General features: G+C 38.8%; 1 protein-coding gene across 25 annotated transcripts in view; it reads right to left on the bottom strand.

The window, feature by feature from the left end:
• Positions 1 to 1366: 1366 nt before the first annotated feature.
• Positions 1367 to 26912, bottom strand: part of QKI (QKI, KH domain containing RNA binding) — a 160913-nt gene continuing 135367 nt past the window's right edge. For 4 of the 25 annotated variants that reach the window (XR_015133438.1, XR_015133435.1, XR_015133440.1 and 1 more), the window contains 4 exons: positions 15733 to 15820; positions 14111 to 14410; positions 11300 to 12160; positions 1367 to 7347 (listed from right to left, as the gene is read on the bottom strand). Coding sequence is in view for 18 of the 25 variants with exons in the window: in XM_086318674.1 (XP_086174800.1) it covers positions 7331 to 7347; positions 11300 to 11374; positions 14111 to 14410; positions 15733 to 15820 (480 nt within the window). In the remaining 7 variants the exon portion in view is untranslated. Of the gene's footprint in view, positions 7348 to 7910; positions 13421 to 14110; positions 14411 to 15732; positions 15821 to 26912 lie in introns of those variants that run through there. The other 21 variants (XM_086318674.1, XM_086318685.1, XM_086318679.1 and 18 more) reach the window with 7 other exon arrangements.

Raw genomic sequence — 26912 nt, 5'->3', positions numbered from 1 at the left:
CCCTTTGAGAAGCTAGTTTGGTGTGTGAAGGGTTGGAATTACCATTCTGAACCTGAAGGGGAAGCACTGGTGTCTACAGGAACCAGGGAGGCCAGAAGGCTAAACCAAGATGAAGTGTGGCCGCCAAGAGCCCAGGTGTGACCCTTATATATATACACACACACACTGCGGGCCGTATGGAGGTGGCGGCGTGACTAACCAGTGGGACCTGGGTTTAGAAGGGGTAGTGGAACTCTTGTGTTTCACCCGACGGCTGAGGCACACGCAGGCCGAAGTTTTCTAGGTAATCTGGTCTCTGAAGGGTCGACTTTATGAAGAGGGTTTAAAAAACGTCTATCAAGGCTTTGAAGCTGGCAGGTAACTAAAGCAACAGCAACCCTGCGTCGGCCAGGCTAAGCGCCACCTGTGGGCAGCTGGTGTGGACCCTGGGCTCAGGTCCTACCTCTGACAGCTGCTCTCAGAAGCGTGTGAAGGGAACTCTGCCACGGAAGACAGAGGTTCTAGTGAGTGATCAGAAAGGGGGAAAAGAAACCTGGTGAATACATTCATGAATAGTGAGGACTGGGAAATTTAAGGTGCAGGGAGTCCTAAAACTTAGATGTCAAGGTAAGATCTCTGAGAAAAGGTTTCACATCATTGATTTTTTCTTTTTTAACCAATTCTTCCGTGCTCAAGAAATTGGTAACAGTAATCCTTGACACATGGCCCCCAGGATCAAAATTTGGTCAGCACTCCTTTCTTCTTCCATCTAAGAACGATATACGAGGACGTCCCTGGGCAGTCTAGTGGCTAAGCCTCCGCACTTGCAGGGTGGGGCCTGCGGGTTCCACCCCGGTCAGGGAGGTAAGGCCCCACAGGGCCACCAGAACACAAGCAGAACTGCGTACAGCTGCGCCTCCATTCCTTAGTTAGAAACAAGCACTTTGGATGCACACTGAACTGAGCAACACTAGCTAAATCACTTAGTGATTTCCTTTATTCTAATCACTGACAGCAGGGGTAATGTTGCTCCAGAATGTCAGATTCTTCTATTTTCTTCTCAATAGGGTTAAAAGCACCAATAGAAGCTAAAACTGTAACGTGCACTCTTTACTTTCATATTTACACACATGTGGGTTCTGGGAAGGGACATGAGCATATTTATACACATGTGGGGTTTGGATTTACACACACGTGTGGGGTTTAGGAAGGGACATGGGACATGAGCATATTTGCACACGTGTGGGCCTGGGGAGGGGCATGGGACATGAGCATATTCACACGTGTGGGCCTGGGGAGGGGCATGGGACATGAGCGTATTTACACACGTGTGGGTCTGCACGAGCAGCGTTTCAGCTGCAGTCGGCTTGAGAGGATGAAGCACATGCACTTTTTCCAGTTGGTTTATTGCACGTCATGTACAGTCATATGTGGTTCTCCATTCACATACGATTTGGAAAGACCTATTTCAACTTTTCTCTGTATATACAATTTCCACAAGTTCTAAATGTTTCATACACACCACTACAATATAAGTCATAAACGATGTATTTGGTAATCAAAATTTCTCAATAACAGCACTTTCAAAAAGATATGTATTTTTTACTCTGGGAGCTGCGCTTTGTCTGCAATGCGGTGTCTGCCATGAAGGGACAGCGACACTGTAAGCGGTGAGAAGCCCACGCTGTGCTATTCGCTGCACCCACCGGCCACGTCTCCTGTGAACTGACACTTCCTCCTCCTCTGCCAGCCCCCTGCAATTAGTGCAGCAGAAAGACAGAAAGGAGAGTTCTACACTCGGGTGAACCAGTTTGATTCAGCATTGAGTACCAGGGAGGCATGTAATTTTGTTATGTGTCTTCATAGCAAAGGCATAGGTAATATGTTAAGAGAAACCACAGATAAAATTACATGTGTGTACCATATGAACATTTCTAAAAGTAAAATTATCTATAAAATGAATCCTTTTTCCATTTTAAATAAAATAGAAACTTCTGAAGATGTTTAAAAACTACATTTACTTAGAAACTTCATGAGTCTAAAAAGTTCTCTGGATAATTTTTGCTATTATATAATGGATTATAATCCAACAATACGTTTCACTCTACTAAAAATCACTTGCTGGTAACCCTACAATTGCTAATTGTTACCAAGACATAACAGACACCTTATTTCAAACACACAAACCCCTCCCCCTCAAAATGGAGAAACTTTAGACTGTCATTTATAAAAGTTAGCTGGTAAAGAAGAGTCTTGATTTGGTAATGAGCATATCAATGTAATTTAAATCACACCTACTGTCTGCTTTTGGTGGACTAAAAAACTTACAGCCCTTTATATTCATTCATTATTTATTGAGAAACCTTAACCACCTCTTGTGTGAACATTCACATATCTTGGCTTTATGGACAGGGTGCTTTGACCGCCCCCGAGGTGGGCTCTCCCACACAGAGTGTACTAGTGTGCTGGTGAATATCGACTTTCATGCCCCATTTTCCCAAAGAAAAAGATGCTTGACTGCAAGTACATAACTTTACCAACTTCTCAACTGAAAGCTTAACTTCCAATTGCTTTGTCAAATACTAGTAGTATAAAACAATAAGCTGACTCTGGCATTTTATCATTCTGACAATTTGGTGATTTCAAGTTTAATACTATTATAGCCTGTATAAAAATGGGTTTTGTCATTTTTGTTTTTTAAAACTGGACTTTTCCAACATAAAAGGTGGCAATACAACGTAATTATACATAAAAGTACTCTTAACTGAAAATGAGATGAGACTGCATTCACAGACTTCAGAAAATGTAGAATAAAATACATAGAAATTCTTCATCAACTTCCGTACATGGTACCACGATGACCTGTATACTAGCAGCTTGAAAGTTATCTTCAAATTTTCACAAAACAATATGTATTAACTGTACGGCAATGTGAACTTTTAAAGATAGTAGCATATTAAAGCTGTCTACCTAACAATAATAGATTGCCCCCTCCCCATCAGAGAAACAATATGTTTGATCAAAAGAACCATCTAAATTATGATTAAATCTGATGCTCTTGCTATTCTATGTATTTCATGTATGTATATATACTATGGGGCTACGTTCTGACAGTCTGGTTAATACCATATTGGTGTGGTTATGTCTTCTGGAACAATGTGACTCATTTCAGCCCCAAATTTTAGAACTTTAAAATAAATAAAAAGCAATTTACAGAAATAAGGCATTATTTGCAAATGCAAAAATTCATCCTGAGAATTTTTATTATCCAGGAGGACCATTTCACAGAAAAGGAAATACCAGTATCTGTGAAACATAAATGCACCTCAAGAGTTAAAAGAATAGGTAAGTAGAGGTCAGTTTACCTAGGCTGCAGCTAAGAAAAGCGTGAAGGTAAGTTAATAAATCTAACTCCCATGCAAACCACGGTATATACACCGCTTTTCAAATGCACTGTTCCTCCCCCTCAGACTTCTTGTACTAAAGTATTCTGACTGTACTGTGGAACAGGGCGAGAGAGAAAGCTCAGCGATGCTGTCTGGCCTCGTGCTGGGGGGGCCTGCGTCTGTGGTCATCGTGAATGGCGACGCGGGGCTGGCCTGAGCCACGGAGCCACTCTACCTTTGGCTTTCCTTAACAGGAGCAGCTAGCCAAAACAGTTCATAACTGTATACTGGAAAAACGTCCAATTAAAACACCAATTTGAAGAAAGGTAAAACGTCACCAGATGCTTTGCTTTATAATGTGACCATTAGATTATCTACTTATAGAAAATTAAAAAATGGTTCAACAAAGAATCAAACTGGTTTCTTGGGTATATCATTACGATAAATCTCTTTACCCTTTACGCTGTGAGCAGACAGTGATTATTTTGGAGAAGGAAAAATAAGAAAGTGTGGAATTAGTAATGCAGAAGTTGAAAGGCAGGTGGCAAGACTAGAAGAACGCCTCAAACCAACACTACTTTGTTCCCATCTCTCCTGGCACCTCCCCTCAAGGTAAAAGGCCAGAATAACCAAAGCCGCTTTAACAGCAGTGTGCGGAACTGTCAGCTGACAAACAACACACAAACAAGTCACGCTATGTTATCTGTGGTCACTTCCTTCAGGGTTAGTCCAGTAATTCAAGACTTTACATTCTTTTGTCTTTATTTGTTTATTTTAATTAAACATGTAAAGGTTAATAAACAGACATAGTCCAGAGTTAGTAGGTTGATATTATAACATTTATTAAAATAATGCTATGGGTTAATAGAAACAGCAAAGAACCAAAGAATTAAAATGCAAGCTATGTAAAATCCCAACTAAAACCCAAAAGTGTCTAATGTATTCATTCATTAGCTAACTAAAAGCCCAAGAAAGACAAGACACCCAATATAATAAAGTACTGCAAAACAATTGGCAATTTTCAGTTATCAAAATTGTGGATTTTGCATTTTGTATCCTTTTCTCAATCAAGAAAAAAATTCTTTTTGAATGTTATATAACATACATATAAAACAAGATAGAAAAATACATTATAAACTTGTAACAATGGCTGTAAATACATTATCTTACATGTTTCTCATAGGCAATAGGTTGGTTATGGTACATACACAGCATGAAACTACTGAGATAATAAAGAATCGACAAAACACATGTCAGCTGTACGTAACATACAAGCGACACTCCCATCTACCCGCGCTAAAAATTACATAATACTGTCAGAAAAAAAAAGTCTTAAAAACTACATATTTTAATAAGAAAGAAATTCAATAAAGAATGATAATACTGAGAACCAAGGCATTCAGAGATTTCAAAAGTCATGCTTTTTTTTAGTTGATCCAAAATTTTATCAACTAAGTTTTCAAACGTTTGTTCAGAGCCAACATTACTCATAAATGTCACGCATTTATTTCATACATTTACTTTCTTCCCCATAAAAGACCTTTGATAAACATCTAAAATGTCCAGGTATAACACAGTTGAGATGAAACTGGATCAAATACTGGTATCGTTTTTAAACTATCACCTCAAGTGTTTGAGTGTCGCAAATTTATTCAACCAACCAAACAAAATAAAAATCAAAATGGCACAGCACATATGGTAAATAAATCAAAACAACTGTATGTGTAACAGAAAGACAAAGCAGTGGCGCACTAAACCAAAGCTAGCTGAATACAAAACAATGAATGTCTATTGCATAGTAAATAAACTGAAAACGGTTTCCAAGTGAGACAAGATGATGGAGGTCACCGCGAAGGTGCTTACTGAGCTTACTGCTGACCTTTGACTGTGAAGCTGTGAAGGTATGTAGAGGGCAGGAGTTGATGAGCTGGGGACCTACGGCCACTCGGCATTTGCCACATCTGGTACTGGGCATTTAATGATCACTTACAGATCATTTAGATCTGCAGGCCAGAGTTCAGATGTAGAGCTTTGTGCACAAAGCACTTCAGCTACAAAACTGACTGAACGTCCGGAGAAGCTGCAAGTTCATATTCTTATGTAGTTGAGTGTAATGTGCACAATGATGCTAGTTTCTCACATTCCTTTAAAGTTAAACTGGGGCTGGGGGCGTGTGTATGTGTGTGTGTGAGCACGCGCGTGCGTGTGGGTGGGTGGGATTGTGTGTGTGTGGTGGCGGCTTAGGCCACTAAAACCAGCAGAGATGGACTACACAAGCGATCTGGTTCGGAAGAAATGAGTCTGATTTAAATTTGGGTCATTTAGAAACACTGTTATCCAGAATGAAAATCACAGATTCATTTTTGTGAAAAAGACGGCTGTGTATACTATTACCACCGATTAATAAAGAAAAATCCAACAACACGCCCACCAAATAAAGTTCTAATTTTGTCTATGAAATAAATGGTGTTCTGATCACACGTAATTTTTATTTCAGAATCCTCTGGGCTAACATTAAGTATACCAATTACCAAAAGCACTCAATTATTATTTTAAAACGATGCTTTTAAACTTACTTGTTAGGAATTAGAAAAGTTATCAAATTTTTTCACAGTATCAGATTTGGCAAATTGATATCAAGGTAATGTGGCAAAAAATCATTTAATTCAAACCATCAACTCATGTGTCTCCCCTCACATCTTCTTTCACATACTGGGCGACTGAGTGACAGGCATTGACTTGTATTCTGAGGGAGGAGCTGATCTTACAAGACACTTGACTAAATGACCATGAAGGAAAATAAGGCACTTTCTTTTCTTTAGACTTATTCCAATACTTAAAAAATAAAAAAGAAAGACAAAAAGGCTCTTTTGGTCTTTTGTTTCTTGACAACCACCAGAAAAAATCATTTAATGAAATAAAGGGTTTCTTTGTTCTTTTTCTTTTTTTTATAACACTTGAAAGTATAAAATGCTACATTTCCAAAAATATATATATTTTTTCTGCACCAGCACCCTTGTATAGTAAAAGTATCTACTTTTTTTGTTCATTTGTTTCAATGCACTACACTTTATCTACAATTTCATTACATGTATACAGCAAATAGGCAAGCATGGCTTTTACATCCTTAATGATTTTTTTCTATACAGGGAGGTTTAAAAAAAATATTTGAACAGTTTGCCCAGTAATGTGACACATAATGCATGTACCTTGTTCTCATATATTTTTTAAAGGAGGTGTAAAATAAAGGTTCAGTAATTTTAACTCAGATATTTATCTTTTTAAAAATAGTGTTGCAGTTTTGTTCTTTGCATTACTTTCCAAAATTCCTTGTTAAGTTTTTCTCTCATGGCACACTTCTAATACTTCAAATTTTGGCAGGCAATATAAAAAAGGCTGCAACTTCTGCCCTTTGAGGGCACTGTAGTGACTAAACAGCATATCAAATTTTGAATACTTTTTGAAATCACTTCACCAATGACATCCCTGACCAAAGGTTCATGCATGATGCATCAGCACACAGTACATTCAGAGAGCTTTGACTCGCTATGAAGAGAGGTTCCTAGAAGTCTCTCACAGTAACTGCCTCTGTCACTGAGTAGTTAAGGGCCATCTGTCTCCCCTTCTGAAGTGAGGCCTTCTTACCGTTCGCTTAGGGTGGGACATTACAAGATGATCAGTGCTGTGGGATGAATTGGGCCTTATTGCTTTACTACTATTCAGTGCAGGTTCTAGAACCACTTTCACCCAAACAGAAAAAGAAAAAACAAAACAAACAAAAGCTGAGTTGGAGGACAACAATTTCTTTGTCTTTTGTTTGGTTAGATGGTAAGACGAACGGACAAGTGCCTCAGCTCGCTGCACTGACGACAGGCAAGCAAAGGCGATTACCAGTTAACTGATCAGCAGGCAGGCATGGTCAGGTCATCATTGGGTGAAGAGTTCAGAGGTCAGAAGGTCATAGGTTAGTTGCCGGTGGCGGCTGGGTGGTTAGAAACAAAAAACAAAAAAAAAAAAAAAAAAGAAAAGAAAAGATAGAGAAGAGATTAGTTTCAGCTAGTGACGGCTTAATGACAACATGAAAAACTAATCACAACTAATAAAAAAAAAAGCATGTTTAATTCTGACAAACTGATTGACACCATCTACAGAATACAATAAAAATCATGACAATTCCATATCATGATTTGAACAAATGAAGGAGAGCCCACTCCCACAAAAAAAAAAAAACAAAAACAAAAAAAACTGTTAACAGGAAAAATAGAAATAAAATACAACTAACAACTAATAGTTAGTAGCAGTCAATGAAGGAAACTGGAAAACAACATCAATGAATAGGTTTGGTATACAGAATTCTGAAACAGTCAGTGCAGCTATCAGTATCTGACTGCTATTAAGCATTAGTATTCTCTCAGATGCAAGCATTAAAGCAACTATTAATGATGGATGTGATTATTAATAATCAATGATTAACAGAAATGAATCTAAAGAAATTTTAATTTCTATGAATAATCTGGTTCAACATAAACTCTGGGCCAAACAAAGTTTCTTTTGTTCAATAAATGTTTATTGCTTTTTCAATTATTCTATTTACAAACAACATGGAACTTCTTGGCCTCATGATACAAAGCAACACTAAACTGTAGTCTAGCAATGTGGGCAACATCATGGGAACCAGAAAAGGGCCAGGCCTTCTGCGCCAGCCAACACTTTCCAGCTGGAAATACTATTTTACACATATAGAACACTTATAAAATGCACTTGCATGTAAACACTGTAAAATCCTGCCATTTAAAATTCTATACTCAAAAAGCTCTAAGTACATCAAAAAATAGAAGAAATTTCTAATTGATACCAATAAGGCATTTTAAAACTACAAACAGCTTTCTTTATTCAATTTCAAAGCTAATACTCTGCAAATACAATAAAATCTGACATTTCATATACATTCCTGCTTTATATTTTATATTTTAAAAGAAGCCACCTGTAAATACTATTTTCTTTTGCAAAATAACAAACAGAACAAAAAAATTAAAAAAAAATTACAGTAAAACATAAAGTAGTTCTCAAGTGGAAAAGTTATCATTCCCAATGTCCTTGAGTTGCTCCTTCCTTAATCAACCTCTGTCACATTCTGCTTCACCAAACTTGGTCCACTTAACAGTAGTATGATTTTTAAGACTCATTCAACAGCTTTAATTATTTCTACTATATTCTGAGGTTTGAGAGAGTTTTCTGCACTGCTGCCACTGTGACTAAGGCAGAGGAGATGCGAATGAAAAGGTACTCAGTGCAAAGGCAGATTCTGTGCCATGTGATAAATCGAAACCTAGTAGGTGTAATGTTCACAGAGTCTGAACGAGCTATATAATGGACTGGTTTACCTTCATATAAAAAAAAATGCTTTCTAAAAGTCTATCACATAGGACAGCTTATAAATACTACAAAAATACTGTATCTTCAATGTGACCAAATCTTCCCTGAATTTGTTGAAAAAATTGGAATTTTATTTAATTAAAATAAAAACTGCTACTCCAAAGTTAAAGAAGAAAATAAATATTTCACATGATGTAGTCATACCACTTCATAGGTACTCCAGAAATATAGAATCTTAAAGCATTCTTTAAATTACTTAAAATTTTGATTAAAATTGTATTAAGCTTTTTATACAAATTATGTAAATGATGGTTTTTGTAAAATCATTATTTAGAAACATTTTGATTATGCCTTTTTGAGTGTGGAACATATAAACAAGCAAACTCCTGTTTCTATATATACCAGTAAACCTAGAATATGTCCTCTGCCAAGTCCTGGCCTGCAGTACACACAGGTGTGTCAACCGTGCAAAATCACTGACGGTTCATTACAACTAAAAAGTCAGTTGGTCTTTTACAGGCTTCATATTCAGTCTCAAAATACGTGTACGGGGGGGTTATTTTTAGTGAAGAACTAGATGTCTGTCAACCATGCAGTACTCTAAATGCTCATAAAGAATTACATGGTTATACGTCTAAGGGCTGAGTTTCCTTGCATAAATGAATACTCATAATCTTCCCTTCAAAAGATTAAAAAATAATCATTAAAAAAACCTCAAAAAATAGAGAAAACAGTAGTATCATAAAATAATTTAAGTGAAGGACTTCAGACCTCTCCCTTAGACCCAGTGAGTGCTTACAGTGATAGTAACAGCAGTATACAAGCATCTGTTATTTAAAAAAAGGAAAAGAAAAAAAGAGCATTTCGGTTTGCTGACATTGCATTTTGAATAAAAACAGTGACAGGACTAATGAAAACACATGAACTACAAAAGAGCTTCTCATGGAATGTGCTGTCAGTTTCAAATACGGTATAATCTTTCTAATATTTTCAACTGTCTCAAGGCACTGGAGTGTTGAGTAGACCAATAATGTGGTAAAATAAAATTATGAGAAATCTCTTTAAAAGGGCACGCAGGGAAAGGCTAACAGAAGGAAAACTACTTGAAAATAGTCTTTAGAACTGTTTTAGACACTAACAAAGTAAAAACTCCCAGCTCTTTGTGGAATTACTCAATTTCCTTAAATTGAAGAGTTACTTAAAAGATTTTTTAAATTTCCTCCTTCACTAGGAGACTTTCTGACACAAAAAGGGTCATTTATTTCCTTGTGGTGCATGATGTACTTATATTTATATTATCTTCATAGATAACTGCTGACCTTGGGGGGATCTGTTTAGTCAATAATCTCTATGAGTAATATATGTATTAGTTAAAAGTCTTAAAACTCTTTAATTATGTATGATGCTAAATAAATGTCATCAATGTCTTTGGAAAGGTATTTTATTTTGATGTGGACAACATTTGCGTCCATCAGTATTTAAGATAACTATGTGAAACTGACAGGTTAGGTCTTTCTCAAGTTCATAGAAAATGTAGGATTGGGGTGTAAATACATCACTTTCCACCACTAATACTAGAGACCTTGATCAAATTAATTAGTAGGTAAAGATGTGCTATAACAGAAGTTTGCAAAAAAAAAAAAATCCTTTTTTAAAATCTTGCTTTGGATTGCTACCTACCTTGTAATGACAAACTCAGAAAACAATGTCAATAAACCAAAATCATCACTCCTCAATAGACATAAATAATTTTATAGAAGGGTCCAAGGGCATATATAGGACACAAATTATACATGTGGAAAAGGAGAAAAATGAAGACTTATTTTCCAGTCATGGGTTAGTCAAAAAAGGTCTTTCAAACAGCTGGATTCATGTCACCACAAATGTTTACCTTCAGCTAATTCATTTTAGCAGCAAATGACAAAAATCAAAGGATCTGATTTGGGACAAGAATGTAAGAATAAAAGGGAAATGATTTTCTCATTTATTAAAAAATCCTACTTCATCAAAGTCATCTTCACAGGCTCTTGCTGATTTCAGCTAAGGACCTGACATGTATATCCTTGTGTGTATACAGTGGGGTTCAAGTGTCTTATTAAAAAGGAAAATGGAAACTAAATCTTCAGTTTTCTCCAAGAGGACACAGGAGGAATATATTCCTTTACTTCTCTCATTAAAGCACCATCTGCTTAGTTCTTTTTGCAAAACCAACCCAAAATTTCAGAACAACTAAAAGGTAAATTAGGGCAAAAAATATTCCTGAAAAATAAGGCAATATCAGAATTTAATAGCTCCCCAGATGGACTAATTTACATTTTAGTAGAAATAAATCATTGTACATACTAAAATAGAATTTAATAAATTAAAATATGAAGGGAGGAAAAGAAAACATCCAAAAAACCCAACCCTTAAATCTTTCAATTATTATGAATTAATTTAGAAAAGGAAAAGAAACGATGGCAGGCAAGCAGTGATGTTTTTCCATCAGGTGTGGTGTCGCAAACTTTATGAACACCCAACGCATTTCTCATAAACAAGAACTGCAGAACTAAACTAACCTCGGTCTGCGGTCACAATCCTTTGGTAAGGATGGACACGCATATCGTGCCTTCGAACTTTAGTAGCCACCGCACCTAGTTAAATTGCAATTACCAAGACAAAGTTAGAAAACATTCACAAGGGAAAAGAAACAAACATTAACAGCAGGTTTATCACAATGGATTTCAATGTTCATTTACTACAAAAGTTTTGTTTTAGGAAACACGTTAAGGCACAGTAGTCTTAAAATTAACCATTATATGTTGCGTATATATGCATCTATTAATATTGCATTCATTTCAATCATCTTGGCCTTAACCTATTTTATCCATTCATTTATAATCCCAAGTTACAGATTTCATGAACTCTATTAGATCCAAACATAGTTAGGCTTTACTAGTCACATATTCACTGAAGTGCCTTTCTTGCAGCAGGACTACTTAAATAATGCCATGTTTAATACTGACAATTATTTGCTAACCTTAAGACCACACTTCCAGAGTCTATCACTTAAGAAGGTTTAAATGCAATTCTTAAAGCCTACAGATCGTGGTTCTAAACTTCGAGTCAATAAGTATGAACTGCAATGAATTAGGTGATTAGTAAAGCGAACAGTACAGTACACTTAGCAGTCAGTACACTACTGTACACTCCTTATAAATTACCGTTACTCTGTAAGATTACAGACGAGACCAATTAATAACATACTTTTATTTTCTATCAGTGTGCAAAAAGTGCAAGTAAGTCACTGACTGCTAGGCTAAGCTTCCCTCCCACCCCCCTGGAGGCTGCTGAGACTAAGCATTTGTTAAATTCAGATCTGATGAGGGTTCAGTTAAGACCGTTCTTGAATTCTTAGCCTTTCGTTGGGAAAGCCATACCTAAAGATAAAAGGAAGGGAATTAAAAATTAGTCATCAATGAAGATTTGAGGCTAATACCAATCTCCTCACTACCACCAACACACATGTCTGCATCTGTTTTGAAGGGCACTGCTTATTTTAAAATACTCATGTGAGACTTGATATATAGCATGCATGTTATCTGTGTGCAAGTTGATTATAACATAGCAACTTGAAATTCATTTTCTCAGTTCTCCAAGTGGTCAATATCATGTTTCACTGCTTAGGTGGCAAAGTGAGAAATAAAACTGATAATGGAATCTTGCCATTTAGTGCTCATTATTATTCACCTTATGCATGTCAATTAGGTATCTGTGTATTTTACTTTCAATTTTGTCAGTCTAATAATTAAGTATTATAAATAAAAATTTTCCAACACAACAAAAGCACATTGCTTTAAAATGGGAAATTTTACTGCAGTGCCTCTTGCTGTTTCTAAGCAGTAAACTGGTCCATCACCCCTTTTTCATTTTGGAAAAACTAATCTTATGTAAGTGTAATTCGCTGAGGCAAAATCAGTGAGATCTTGCATTGAGAGTGCTGGAACAGCAGCTGGTGGCTCAGAGTGCCAGCCCTGCGGGAAGCAACAGTCAAACTCCTCGAACAGACGCTGTGCGTGCAGCAGAGAGGAGCTCTGGGGAAAGGAGCAGCATGGGGCCACAGGACAGAGCGTTAACAGAAAGGAAAACGTAAACAGGTTACAGGTTACATGTTATTTTAAAAAACGCTTCAAGAAATGTGCGACAGAAACAAGCCTCTCAGAAACAGTTCTATTGTATGATTCTGACCTGTAATACTTTTTACAATGATTTAGAGATAAACGGAAAACATGTACAATAAAATGTATTTGCTCATGAAACAAAACGCACCTGAGTGCATGCACACACACAGATAACATACAGAGCACTGTGGCGTTTTTAATTGAACAATGAATTTTCAAGTTTCAATCTTAGTGTCCAGGTTCATTAAAAACTTTCAAATTTTTATAAATCAATATTAATGCTGGGGGAAAAAATAACTTTAAAAGATCAAAGTCCTAAAAGTCAACAGCATGCACACAGCACCAAAGTCATGTACAATTCAAGAAAAAAGAACTCAAATTCTGTCTGGTAAAACAAAGGGGCAGCGCAGAAACAGTGTGTCCACATTGACTGGTCGTGTTAGAACAGCTGCTGCTCTAGTCCTTCATCCAGCAGTCAATGGGCTGAAATATCAGGCATGACTGGCATTTCAATCCACTCTATAAAAAAAAGGCGTCAGTAATGTCTTTTTCAAGCACACCACTTTTTGTTTACTTTTTGTTTCTTCATTTTTGCCTCAATTGTGATTCTAATTCAGTGAGACAGTATTACTTATCAATTCCATACTGTACTACTGAAACTAAGAACGTCTCTTATCTTTAATATTAACTAGGACTTCAAAAGAAAAAAACTGAAGAAACCTGAAGAATGCAACCATTTATCTGGTCCCTTTCATATTTTAAGTGACCACAAATATCAGAAAACACACATCAGGTTTAAAATGTCTCAAAAGACTTTCACACAAAAATTGAAAATGTAGCAGACAAATAAATTTCCGACACAAAAGCAATCTAAAAACTCTGGGTGGTGGAGCTGATGAAGGGATAGGCCTCTGGGTGGGATCTAACACTCAGAACGACCTCGGTGATGTCAAACGTGAAAAGCATTTTCTGTTTAAAATGTTCATTGCAAATTTACCCAACCAAAGTGACCGTCAGTCACCAAAGTGCATCTGAATAAATTTCAGGTACAATTAGTTAAAGGGGGAACTTTTAAGAGGCTGAAATAATTTTTAGTCTTTCCAGTGGAAGCTTGTCTTGCCTCTCTAAAATGGATATATCATTTCAAAGTCTGGGGTAGCAAAAGTGATGAAGAAAAATGCTGTTAACCATACAGGGAGAACAACTTACCTAATACACCACTAGGTTCAATAGGATACTCAAGGATTGATGTAGCTGGTGCCAACGTGTAGGGGTATTCGTAGGGTGTGTAGATTAACCCCGCCTCGGGCCCTGGAGGAACTATTGCAGCAGTAGGGTGAGGAGTTCCGTTTGGCATGACAGCGGTCTGTATCTGTCTGATCAAAGGCATTATGGTAGGGCCAGCCGGCGTTGGAGTGCGCAGGGCAGCTGGTGGGAGCACGGGCGCGGGCCCAGTGATAATCCTCGGAGCAGCCTGGGCCGTCGCTGCAAGAGAAAAGGCAAGGGCTGCTACAGTAAGCAAAGAAATTTAGAAGGAAGTACAGAGACAGCAGTGTAAAACACGGAAAATGAGAGGGAAGGAGGAAAAGGAAAAAGCAGAAAAGAAGAAAAATAAAAGGAAATCATTAGTACATGCGCTGATCACACAAAAATGCCAAAGCACACCAATCAAATGCAAAACAGCTTCCCCTTTCCCAATGTGATTAAGAATAAATGTGCAGAATTTAAAAAGCCACTGGGGGGAGGGGGGAAGAATGAGACCATTAAAATAGGTTATATTTACTTCATGTATTTGGTATGTCTATATTTTTAAGATCTCATGATAAAGGTACATGCAGAAGCACAAGAAAACACTTGCATTAAAAGATGTTAAAAACACTCTGTAATTGGAGTCCACAGAAATAACAGTTTTAGTATATTTCTAAAGAGTAGCTTCAGTTTCAAATGAAGGAAAGAATAATTTTCATTGTATTAACTTAGCCAAAATAACCAATAGTTATTAATTTCCTGCACTTGTAGTGATTAACTTCTTCATAGAAAATATAAAAAAGTCACATTCCTAAACACATGACTATTAATGATATACTCTTTTTCATGAGTAAATTAAAGCCAACCATTTATAAAAAGTAATCACTCTAAACACACTAGGGTGTCTATATTTTGGAAAGCTGGCTATGTCTTTAAAATTCTATACCTGTAATTTAAATGATATTATGTTCATATGAATGATGAATAAAACTTGGACGGTCTCAAAATATAAATTTCGCATTATTTCATTTTAAATATAAAAAAGCAGTCCTCTAAGTTTACGAAAGCATGCACAATACACATTAAGGGGAAAGCAGGATTAAAAACAGTATCATCTACTGCTCTCTGTGAACTCATGTATGAAATCAATAGAGAAAAAAAATACTGGAGGAAAACCATGCAAGCGAGGTGAAAGAACAGAATTCAACAGAAGAATCACTGCATTCATATATATTCCAAATTAGCTTTTAGTTTTTAGAAAACACTTCTCCTTTGCATAAATGTAACAAAATAAACTAGAAGTCTTAAATCTGTAGTTAACAAAACTTTTTTTGAAACTCTTGAATTCAAAAGCTGAAATTTCAACAAAAGAATAAAAGAAAAAGCTTATGAACTCAAAACTTAGGCATGCTGGTGTAAAATAAAATCAAGAGTGCCCTCATTCTTGAAAACAGTATAAAAATGGAACAGTGAGCCCCATATCAAGTGACAATTGTTTCAACTCTTCACTTTAACTGTTCGTGTATTGTGCTGCCAAAAGAAGAGGGGTCTGCGGACAAAACAGCTGTACGCTCTGGTCTTACGTGATTTAATGTTGGCATCTCTGTAGGTGCCGTTGAGAATCGCAAGCTCCATCAGCTGCATCTTCTTCAGGCTGTCTTCTCCCTCTGCCTATACGTAGAGAAGACAAGAGCACTAAGCACCTGAAACGGTCCGTACACATTACAGCCGTATCTGTGCAAAAACCTTAGAACAGGTGTCACGTCACTACAGCCACTGGTTTCAACCAGGGAAAAAAGATCCAGGACACAAAAGGTGAGTGAGTGTGTGAGTGCGTGAGTGCGTGCTCAGTCACTCAGTCATGTCCAACTCTTGGCGACCCCATGGACTGTCGCCCACCAGGCTCCCCTGTCCATGGGATCCCCCAGGCAAGAACGCTGGAGTGGGTGCCGTTTCCCCCTCCAGGGGAAACAAAAGGTGCTGCATGCTGAAGCCACTCAGTAACGGGACATTCACACACAAGATGCTCTCAACTGCCACCAGCTCCGTTTCTATTTGGACTCTTCTTACGTAGGCTTCCCTGGTGGCTCAGAGGTTAAAGCATCTGCCTGCAATGCGGGAGACCTGGGTTCGATCCCTGGGTCGGGCAGATACCCTGGAGAAGGAAATGGCAACCCACTCCAGTATTCTTGCCTGGAGAATCCCATGGACGGAGGAGCCTGGTAGGCTAGAGTCCATGGGGTCACAAAGAGTCGGACACGACTGAGTGACTTCACTATGTAAGCTACACTGACGTATTAACAATCACTTAAAAAGTTTTACTTTTAAATGGAATCAATGAAAATGTTAGGTAAATTAAATATAGTATAGTCTCTACACTATCTACCATTTTAAAGAGTCTAAATTTTCATTAAAAGACAAAAAACAAAAATAAACTGGGATTTTAAACATGTAAGATTCAACTGTGGTATTCAGGTAAGGAAATTTTAATTCTCCCAAAGAGGAAAATTTAACAAAATCATAAACATAAGAATTTCTAAAAATCTGGTCTACATTCTGGTTTCTTATCCCAAAATCCCTTTCTCCCCTCAATTAGCAAATGCTATCAATTCTAAAGCAAATCAGTCTTTAAGATCATCTGATACACTGTCCAAGCCATGTAAAACTTCACAGCGAAAAGCAGCACTACTAATATTAACAAGTATACACCAGGCAAAAACCAGGGATGTCTCTGACATCAAACTGTTAGGCCATTTCCTTAACCCTGGCCTTGCCCCACCCTCCTCATTTACTGCTGTCACTCTTGTCTTGGCATTATTCGTTTATTACCACAACTACTATAATGTGTTAAGAGTATCTGTTCTCCAATCAATCTATGCCTAATGGCCAGTTAACTGCCCAAATCACAACTTCCATCTTCATGTTTCTTGACAGGCTCATGTCTTAAAACCCTTGTAGTCTCTTACTAGCTAAAAAAAAAATAATAATAATACATTTAAGCTACTTTTGGTCTGATTCCAAAAATCTTCTCAAGTTAAATCAATGAATCTCATACTGTTATCTTATGGCATAAATCAAGCCAAATCACTTCCTGTTATTCATCTCTGTGCCTCCTCCTATTGCCTCCATCTTGACTGCTTCTCTGCACTCCACGCTGCCCCTCATCCCTCTTCTCAAATCCTACTTTATCCTTGCAGACTTCAATCTAAATGCTACCTTCTTAGAGGGTCACCCCTAGAGCATATGTTTCTGCTTTGAGTTAAAGTTTGTTGTACACCACAACTACCAAGAAACGAGCGAGCTCCCTGAGTGCGAAGCCTAGTTCTCATTTATCACTGCCTATCTTCCTGGCCCACCTCATCTCCCCAAGTCATTTGCTAGGAGTTATTTTTAAATGATCACTATGAGATATCTTTAACTTTATTTAGAAATCTCAAATGTTTAAATCCTACAGAATGAACTTAAGCCACAGAAAAATGAGGTTCACCCATGAAGAAGTGGTAGAAACAGAACTATGTGCTGCTCACATATTTTACACATTATACTCCCAGGACTTAACATTTTAAAATGAAAGAAACCCAATGATACGTTTTTCTGATGTAACGTTGGTCCTTCTTGAGTCAAGAAAGGAGCAGGTAACAAGCTTCTCAGCCCTTTCCTATTATACAAAACTCTTCCCTGGCACTGTAACAGCAAATAGGGTACCATAATTTGTAACAAAAAGAACTGCTAAGGGGACTTTTAACAAACTACAAAAAACGTTTCTTAAGATAAGTGAAAACAGCATGAACAACGTTTAGTGTGCCACTGATGACTTTTCAGAAACCTACTTGCAGTTATAGAAAGTGAAGAAGATACTTGCACTCTGTGGAACTACTCTTCCTGATTCCTATGAAGGTGAACAGATAAAAAAAAGTAGTAGTATGATTTACTTGAAAGATACAACAATTACGTGCTAAAGAAAAATAGTAAGCATTATCACTGGAAGAGAAGAATTAGAAATATACTATGATAAAACTCCTTTAAATTGTCCACTGAAAGCTAACAATACTGAAAATTAAAACTTAAGTTGTTTCCAATTTAAACCTAATTAAAAGACACTCGCTCCTTGGAAGAAAAGCTATGGTAAATCTAGACAGTGTATTCAAAAGCAGAGACTTCACTTTGCCAACAAAGGTCTATACAGCCAAAGCTATGATTTTTCCAGTAGGCATGTACAGATATGAGAGTTGGACCATTAAGAAGAGTGAGTGTCAAAGAATTGATGCTTTCAAACTGTGGTGCTGGAGAAGACTGTTGAGAGCCCCCCGGACAGCAAGGAAACCAAACCAGTCCATCCTAACGGAAGTAAACCTTGAATATTCAATGGAAGGAGTGATGCTGAAGCTGAAGCTCCAATACTTTAGACCCTGATGTGAAGAGCCAACTCACTGGAGAAGACCCTGGGAAAGATTGAGGGCAGGAGGAGAAGGGGGTGACAGAGGACGAGATGGTTGGAGGGACATGACTCAATGGACATGACTATGAGCAAGCTCCAGGAGTTGGTGATGGACAGGGAAGCCTGGTATGGGGTCGCAAAGAGTGGGACATAACTGAGTGACTGAACAACAGCAACAGAATACTAAAAGAAGTAGATAAACTATACCTTATTTAAATAGAAAGAAAGACAGTTAAGTATACCTTCAGTCATCTTTCAGAGTGAAAAAGTGCTACATATTTGAAAATGTCTGAAAATTAAGCAGAAATAAAGATGAAAGAAATGAAGAGTCAAAATGCCTCACACACAGCGCTGTACAAAGAAGAGGTGCTTGAACATATGTTTTCACTGAACAGTTTCTTTTGGGTAACAGTATAACCATACTCATTAGCTGGTGATGCAGTGTCAAACTTGGGAGAAAGACAAAGAAAAAGATGATGGAAGAAATACATGTGTGCATGTGTAGGGCATGTGCAGGCACAATTCGCAGGGTGCAGGAAACAAAAAAATCCATCTAGGGACGTCAGCAGAGGAGGATAAGAACCCATGCAGCCCCACGTGCACTGGGTAGTGTCAGCGACGCGCACCCTGGTGACAGTCACCGGAGGCCGCTGACACAAGGGACAAATCACGGTACACACTGCGTCACGTCACCGGGGGCAGGCCACCCCAACGTCTCCTGGCACAACAGTGCAGAATCAGCCTCTCTTGCATCCTCAGCACTCCCACCCACTCTGCACTCACAGAACATGATGCTCTGTGTCTCAAGACATGACTGGATATTTGGGTACTCTAGTTTTGGGGGTACAGTGAATAAAGCTGCTATGAAAATTCTTGTACAAGGCTTTTTTGGGTAAACTTAAGTTTTCAATTCTCCTGGATAATTACCTAGAAGTGGAATTGCTGGGTCATGGGGTAAATGTATTTTGCATGGAAGACATTATATAAAGATTACTTGAACTCAGTGGGATAAAAACAGACTATAAACATACTTCTCTGAACTTTTTGGGTTCTGCAATTAAGGATGACAAATTATGGGTCTATACAAATATATATAACTTATGCATATATTACTTAACATATAGCTATGTTATCAGCTATATATAACAGCTGTGTTAAAGTGCTAGAAATAGTTCATGGTTAGTATTAGATCAGAGTAACATTTTAAAATAGAACAATTTATACACTATTCTACCTTATTAGAATTAGATATTAAATCCTCATCATCTAAGCATTTATGTTTCATAACAGATCTATGGCACTGGTACTTCATTATCCCCAAAGCTCAGAAAGGTTAGGTAGCTTACCAAATGCCACAATGCCAAACTGGCTTTCAACCAGAGTATCTGATCCAAAGTCCTCATTATACCTTCTGCAATGTAATTTATGGTGACTTCAAGTGGAAGTATCTTTTGAATTCATCAAAGAATTCACATAAGAAAAATGAACGTAATGTAATTAATTACAACAGAGAGCTAAAACAAATATATGAATATTTCCAACTGAAATGTCAACTAGCCCAATAATTTGAACTACTGCCTGTAATAAAAGCCCGAACTTTCTAGCTTAGCATTCAAGGCGCTGAGTAACTTCTAAAGGCAGGCCTTTCTGCAAATGTTTTGCACTGGTAGAAATCGTCTGTCCACTGTCTCCTGGAATATACTCCGAGCTTTTCCGCCTCTAAGCGAGAGGAGGCCTGGTCCAGAAGCATGCTGCGTGCCTCTTCTTGCAGCCCAGGCAGATCACTGGCCTCTCCAGAGTTCAGCCTTTCCTAAACATTTCTAAATTCATGCTACTCCTTTTGGGGTAATCAATCACATACAGCCATGAAGAAGAAGGTATCTCTTCTGTTTTTTCATTTTTTTTTAGGAAATCTCATGACTTGTAGCTGTGAATCAACGAACAGCCAATAAACCAGTCTTCTTTTAGCCTGCAATGCCTCACAAATATGAACCTTCTTAATACATTTTTAAAAATTGATTCTTTTCTATAAATTTGAAATAATGAGTAGAAAAGGTTTTCCAAGCATTAAATGAAAAGTACATAACTTTATTCACTAGGAGAACAGGGCTGAACAAGTAATAAAGAGAACGAGTGACAAAGTTTATAAAGAACTAATACCAATCATTACCTGCATCTGCTTCTGTCAGCTAAAAAGTCTGACGAAGAACCTAACTTAAATTTAAATAGAGGGCTTTACACAGGGCAGTGACGTACCAGGGCCTGAAAGGCTTGCTTTGGTATTTTGTGAATGGACGGTTTGGGGCTCAAGTATGATTAGAGACCCAGCCGTCAGCTTTAACCCAGTCCAGGGGACAGAAGAACTGGGCGGTGGGCGGGGCTGGGGGCAGGTACCAACCCTGACAGAGAAGTGAGTTAAACCGACAGGACTCGATGACTGACTGGACAGAGTGGAGGAGGGAAAAGGCGACGTTGAAGAATGACATTCAGGTTTAAAGGCGAAGGGATATGGATCAAAAGTTCTGTTTGGAAATACGAAGCTTGAAATGCTTAAACACCCCAGTGGAGATGCCAAGGAGATGGCTAATACAAATCTGAGGTCTACTTCCTAACTTAGCATATAAAGAGCTAGCAGAAAAATTACCTCCCACTCCATTTTCACAGTATTTTTCTCCAAGATGATATAGAAACTATTAAATTTCAAGCTGGCCTGCTATACGCTTCCAAAGGCTGGGTTTAGGACTCTACATAGTTCTGTCTTCCAGGCCAGCTGGTGAGTTAGGCGCCCACAAATGAGACACACCAAGCGGCATCGAAGGGAGACCGAAGTGCTGGCTGAGGGCAGAAGGGGCGCCCCTCCTGTGCCTGCTGCTCTCAGCCGTGCACCTCGTCAGGGCAGCTCCGCCCAGGCTCCGGAGTTCTTCCCCAGCACTTGTAGAATCAGCCTCACGGAGTAGCCCCACCCCTCAGGCACAACCAGTGTGCGCACTCTTGTGAGCTGCTGAGCTTCTGTGTCAGCCAAGGCGCAGCTCTGTCAGAGATCCTGCCTCTGCACAGAACTCTCTCCACTTCTGTGATGGTAATATGGCGATAACAGCACCATTCTCTCTCTTTTATCTCCCAGTCCTGGGATAATAGTCAATTCCTAGAGCTCCTAAAACTGTATTACACTCCGTCTCCTCTCTCCTGTTTTAGTCTTCAACACCCATTTAACAAATTACTTTATCCTCTCTGTTGAAAGATCTAGTGTGGTCTCTGTTTTCCTGAAGAGGAGGCTCTGCAGCACTACTTCACAGAACCTGAATTTCCCCGTCTGATACTTGTGGTCACATCAGCTTCCTTTCCTTTTTATGTCACCAACTTTATTTTGTGTCAAAAATTTAAGCAGATGATCTGCTATTTCTTTAGATTATTTTAAGGCTCGCTAATTCCATGTCCTTCCTTCTCGCAGTGTTCAGTTAACAGAGGCAACTGAGTACCTGCTAGGATGCAGATACTCTGCTAACCAGCCCAACACACCAAAAGAATGATGTTCACGAACTGAAGCACATTAGAGGGATTTCCAGAATCGTAACAGAAACTCAGTATCAGAAAGAGTTCGCCTGGGTAATACAGCCTGATTGTCTTTTACAAAGCAAGCCCTTAGTTCAAATAACGGCAAAAAAAGACTGTTCCTCTGAAAAATTTGTGGGTCAGAATGTTAGAGACACAGTTAAGGGGGGAAAAACCCTAGCATATATTTTACTATTTCCCATTTATTACACATTCTCCCATTTAAGCACAATCCCTGGTTTAGCAGCAACAACTTAACACTGATAAAGCAAAGTAAGACACTGAGAGAGCATGAGGCATTTTATTTCATTTTAAGGCTTAAAGCACTCAAACACTCACTGTCAAAGACATATACACAAAGCTCCATAAACTATTATATAAGACTAACAAATACTTTTGGGATAATACATTGTCTTTTTTTGACAAGCTATAGATTCATCTAAAAGTTCTGACAACCTCAGAAGAGCCAGGTCTCATTAGAAAGCACTTATTCCTTTCTATATCAAATACTGTATAATTTGAAATATTACTTTTTATAGTAAGCTTAACATAAATGACAACCTTTTGAAAGATTTCTATGACCCGAAACTCAGGCGGCATACTAGTATCAGTAGAGCCACACCTTTATAGGAAAAAAAAAAAAAAAAAAAACCCCAAACCCTAAATTGACTGTATTTTAGGTGGACTTTATCAAACTATATGGTCGGTGCTGTAGAAGGATGGCTGCAAACTGTGAGCTTAGGAGAGCCTCATTCGATAGCAGAAGGCAAGGAGTGGGAACCTGAAAACCGCGCTCTGAAAACCTGTTTGTTGTGAGAGGTATACAGAAGAAGCGGGAAACACTATTCTGTGACAGAAGCTAACACAAGAGTGTAATGGAGACCAGGTGGACAGCGTGGGCAAGGATCACAAACTTCTGTAAGGATCCAACGATGGCTACAGACTGCTTACAATACACACAGCGGTACGGTGACAAAACCTGCCACTCAGTTTTAATCATCTACAGGAATTCTTTCAAGTAACCCATTTTTTACTAGGAGATATTCATCCTATTTCTGAGTTATCAAGCAGAGTCTAATGACCTCAATGAGAGCAGATGCAGAAAGCCACATGGTCCTTAGAGCAACCTGAGGTCACCACTACCAGTTTCCCTTATATTCAAAACACTGAGTACTTTTGGATATAGTCATTACGGTGAGGTCCTTAATTTTGGTTGATTCCCACCTTAATGTTTTTCCTTTGTTGCTTCATAAGGTACACCTTCATTACACACAGTTGACTAGAACTCTGAGCGAACTCAAGGCCCGAGGAAAGCAGAGCAGGACAGCAGAGAGACAGTGAGTCTCCTCAAACGCCAGGCGGCCGCCTGACCTCCCGGGGGCATGACAGCAGCACAGGCGGGCAGATCAGGGTGCCGTGTGCACTGTAACTGTTTCAGATCATGGAGACACTGAACAGTTTTCCTTGGTCAGAAAAGAATAGTTAGTTCATTTTTTGAAGATTTGTTTCCCCTGAAATTTGAGTAACCTTTTCTATTTTAAGTGTTTACAGAGAATTTAACCTTTGTTATCTGGCTTAATCCTCTTAATTACTTAATTAAAGGTATATAAGACAGCTGTTATCTCTTTCACTGGCTGCACTTTAGGGTAAAATTAAACAAAAGATAAGAACTATGTAGATAAAGCACTCTTACTCTGAGTGTAAAATACTTCTTACACTTAGCCATCCAACGAAAGCGAGGAAGCAGGGTTTGCTTTAGTCACACCTGAAGATTCAAATAATAAAAAATAAAAACTTGGAAACAACACATTCCTCTGGGAATGAAAAATATTTCACTTCTGAAGTAATTTGCAAATACTCTACTCCTAAGTGGAAACTTATAAAGCAATCTAAAAACCTCATTTTAAAGTAGGCATGAGATAAATCAGGAAAAATCAAGGGGATTCTAGAGAAACATCTACTTCAGCTTCATTGACTACATGAAAGCCTTTGTGTGGATCACAACAAACTGGAAAATTCTTACAGAGATGGTAATACTAGACCACCTCACCTGTCTCCTGAGAAACCTGTATGCAGGTCAAAAAAGTAACAGTTAGGACAGGACATGGAAAAACAAATTGGTTCAAAACTGAGAAAGGAGCTTATCAAGGCTGCATACTGTCACCCTGTTTATTCAACTTATATGCAGAGTACATCATGTGAAATGCCGGGCTGGATGAAGATTGCCAGGAGATATCAACCACTTCAGATATGCAGCTGATAACCATTCTAGTGGCAGAAAGCAAAGAGGAACTAAACAGCCTCCTAATGAAGGTGAAACAGGAGAGTGAAAAGCTGGCTTAAAACTCAACATTCATAAAACTAAGATCATGGCATCTGGTCCCATTGCTTAAGGGCAAATAGATGGGGAAAAAGTGGAAACAGTGACAGATTTTAGTCACTTGGGCTCCAAAATCACTGAGGATGGTGACTGCAGCCATGAAATTAAAAGGTGCTTGCTCCTTGGAAGAAAAGTGATGACAAACCTAGATAGCATGTTAAAAAGCAGAGACATCACTGTGACGACAAAGGTCTATATAATCAAAGCTATGGTTTTTTAGTAGTCATGTACGATTCAGTTCAGTTGCGTCCAACTCTTTGTGACCCCATAGACTGTAGCACACCAGGCCTCCCTGTCCATCACCAACTCCTGGAGCTTCCTCAAACTCATGTCCATCCAGTCAGTGATGCCATCCAACCATCTCATCCTCTGTCATCCCCTTCTCCTCCTGCCTTCAATCTTTCCCAGCATCAGGGTCTTTTCCAATGAGTCAGTTCTTAGCATCAGTGGAGCTTCAGCATCAGCATTTGTCCTTCCGACGAATACCAGGACTCATTTCCTTTAGGATGGACTGGTTTTGATTACCCTGCAGTCCAAAGGACTCTCAAGAGTCTTCTCCAACACCACAATTCAAAAGCATCAATTTTTCCATGCTCAGCTTTCTTAAGGGTCCAACTCTCACATCCGTACATACTGGAAAAACCACAGCTTTGACTAGACAGACCTTTGTTGGCAAAGTTACATCTCTGCTTTTTAATATGCTGTCTAGGTTGGTCATAGCTTTTCTTTCAAGGAGCAAGTGTCTTGACTTCATGGCTACAGTCATTGTCATGTACAGAGCTGGACCATAAATAAGGGCTACTGCTGAAGAACTGCAGTGTTGGAGAGTCCCTTGGACAGCATGAGATTAAATCAGTCAACCCTAAAGGAAATGAACCCTTAATATTCATTGGAAAGATTGATGCTGAAGCTGAAGCTCCAACAGTTTGGCCATCTGATGCAAAGAGCCAACTCACTGGAAAAGACTCTGATGCTGCAAAAGATTGAAGGTAAAGGAGAAGAGGGTGACAGGATGAGATGTTTGGATGGCATCATTGATACAACGGACACGAGTTGAGCAAACTCTAAGAGATGGTGAAGGACAGGGAAGTCTAGCATGCTGTGGTCCAAGGGGTCACAAAGAGTTGGACACGACTTAGTGATTGAACAACAATAAATCCACTCTGCTTAAGCAAGCTGATTATGCACAGTCATTTTGGGTTTGGGCTCTTCCATTTTGGGCTTGGCTGCTATTCTAAGGTGTTTTATGAATAGTAAGAATCACACCGTATCCAATAATGAACCCATAAATTAGTAACACAAAATTACTAACAGAAACAAAACTGGAAAGTAGTGGAAAAAAATGATAAATGCTGAAAAGCGTTATAAGAACCCAGGAGTTATTTTCTTCAAAGAGCACAGATCTTCCTGTAAGTTGCAGATGACAGCTGTGTGCTGTGACCTGATGCTGTCAGTCGCTCAGTCCTGTCCGACTCTCTGTGACCCCAGGAACTGCAGCCTGCCTGGCTCCTCTGTCCATGGAATTTTCCAGACAAGAATACGGAGTGGGCTAACATTTCCTACTCCAGGGAATCTTCCCACCTCAGAGATCGAACCTGCATCTCGTGCATCTGCTGCACTGGCAGGTGGATTCTCTATCACTATCAGCATCTGGGAAGCCCCAAGGCTTGGATGAATGTTTAAACCGTACATACCGAGAAGACTCTTGAGAGTCCCCTGGACTGCAAGGAGATCAAACCAGTTAATCCTAAAGGAAATCAGCCTGAATATTCACTGGAAGGACGGATGCTGAAGCTGAAACTCCAATACTTTGGCCACCTGATGTGAAGAACTGACTCACTGGAAAAGACCCTGACGCTGGGAAAGACTGAAGGCGGGAGAAGGGGACAACAGAGAATGAGATGGTTGGATGGCATCACTGACTCAATGGACATGAGTTTGAGCAAGCTCCGGGAGTTGGTGATGGACAGGGAAACCTGGCGTTGCTGCAATCCATGGGGTAGCAAAGAGTAGGATATGACTGAGTGACTGAACTGTACTGTAGTATCAACAGGAGACCTGGAAGGGAACAGGTCTGCTCAGGTTGCCAAGGAATTCCCTATGATACCTGATGAGTTTATCAAGGAAGGGGGGCACCAACTTCCCTCCCAGTCTGGTGGTCAGGACTCTGTGCTTCCATTGCAGGGGGCACAAGTTCCATTCCTGGTCTGGGAACTAAGATCCTACATGCCTCATGGAGCATACAAAAGCAAAACAAAACAAAAACGAAAAGGGAAGAAAGGCATCCATCTGCCTCATAGATTGCTTTCCATACACACTAAACTGATTTATTTTGAAAAAAGTACCAATGATGTTCCACCAAGGAAGGCAAAAACAGTAATATCTTAAGCAGG

Source organism: Bos grunniens, chromosome 9 (assembly GCF_055505025.1).
Source record: "Bos grunniens cultivar Pamir isolate PY7600 chromosome 9, Bosgru_T2T1.0, whole genome shotgun sequence".
Taxonomy (NCBI): Eukaryota; Metazoa; Chordata; class Mammalia; order Artiodactyla; family Bovidae; genus Bos; species Bos grunniens.
Note: the sequence above shows the minus strand (reverse complement) of the source record. Positions and strands in the feature narration are given on the sequence as shown.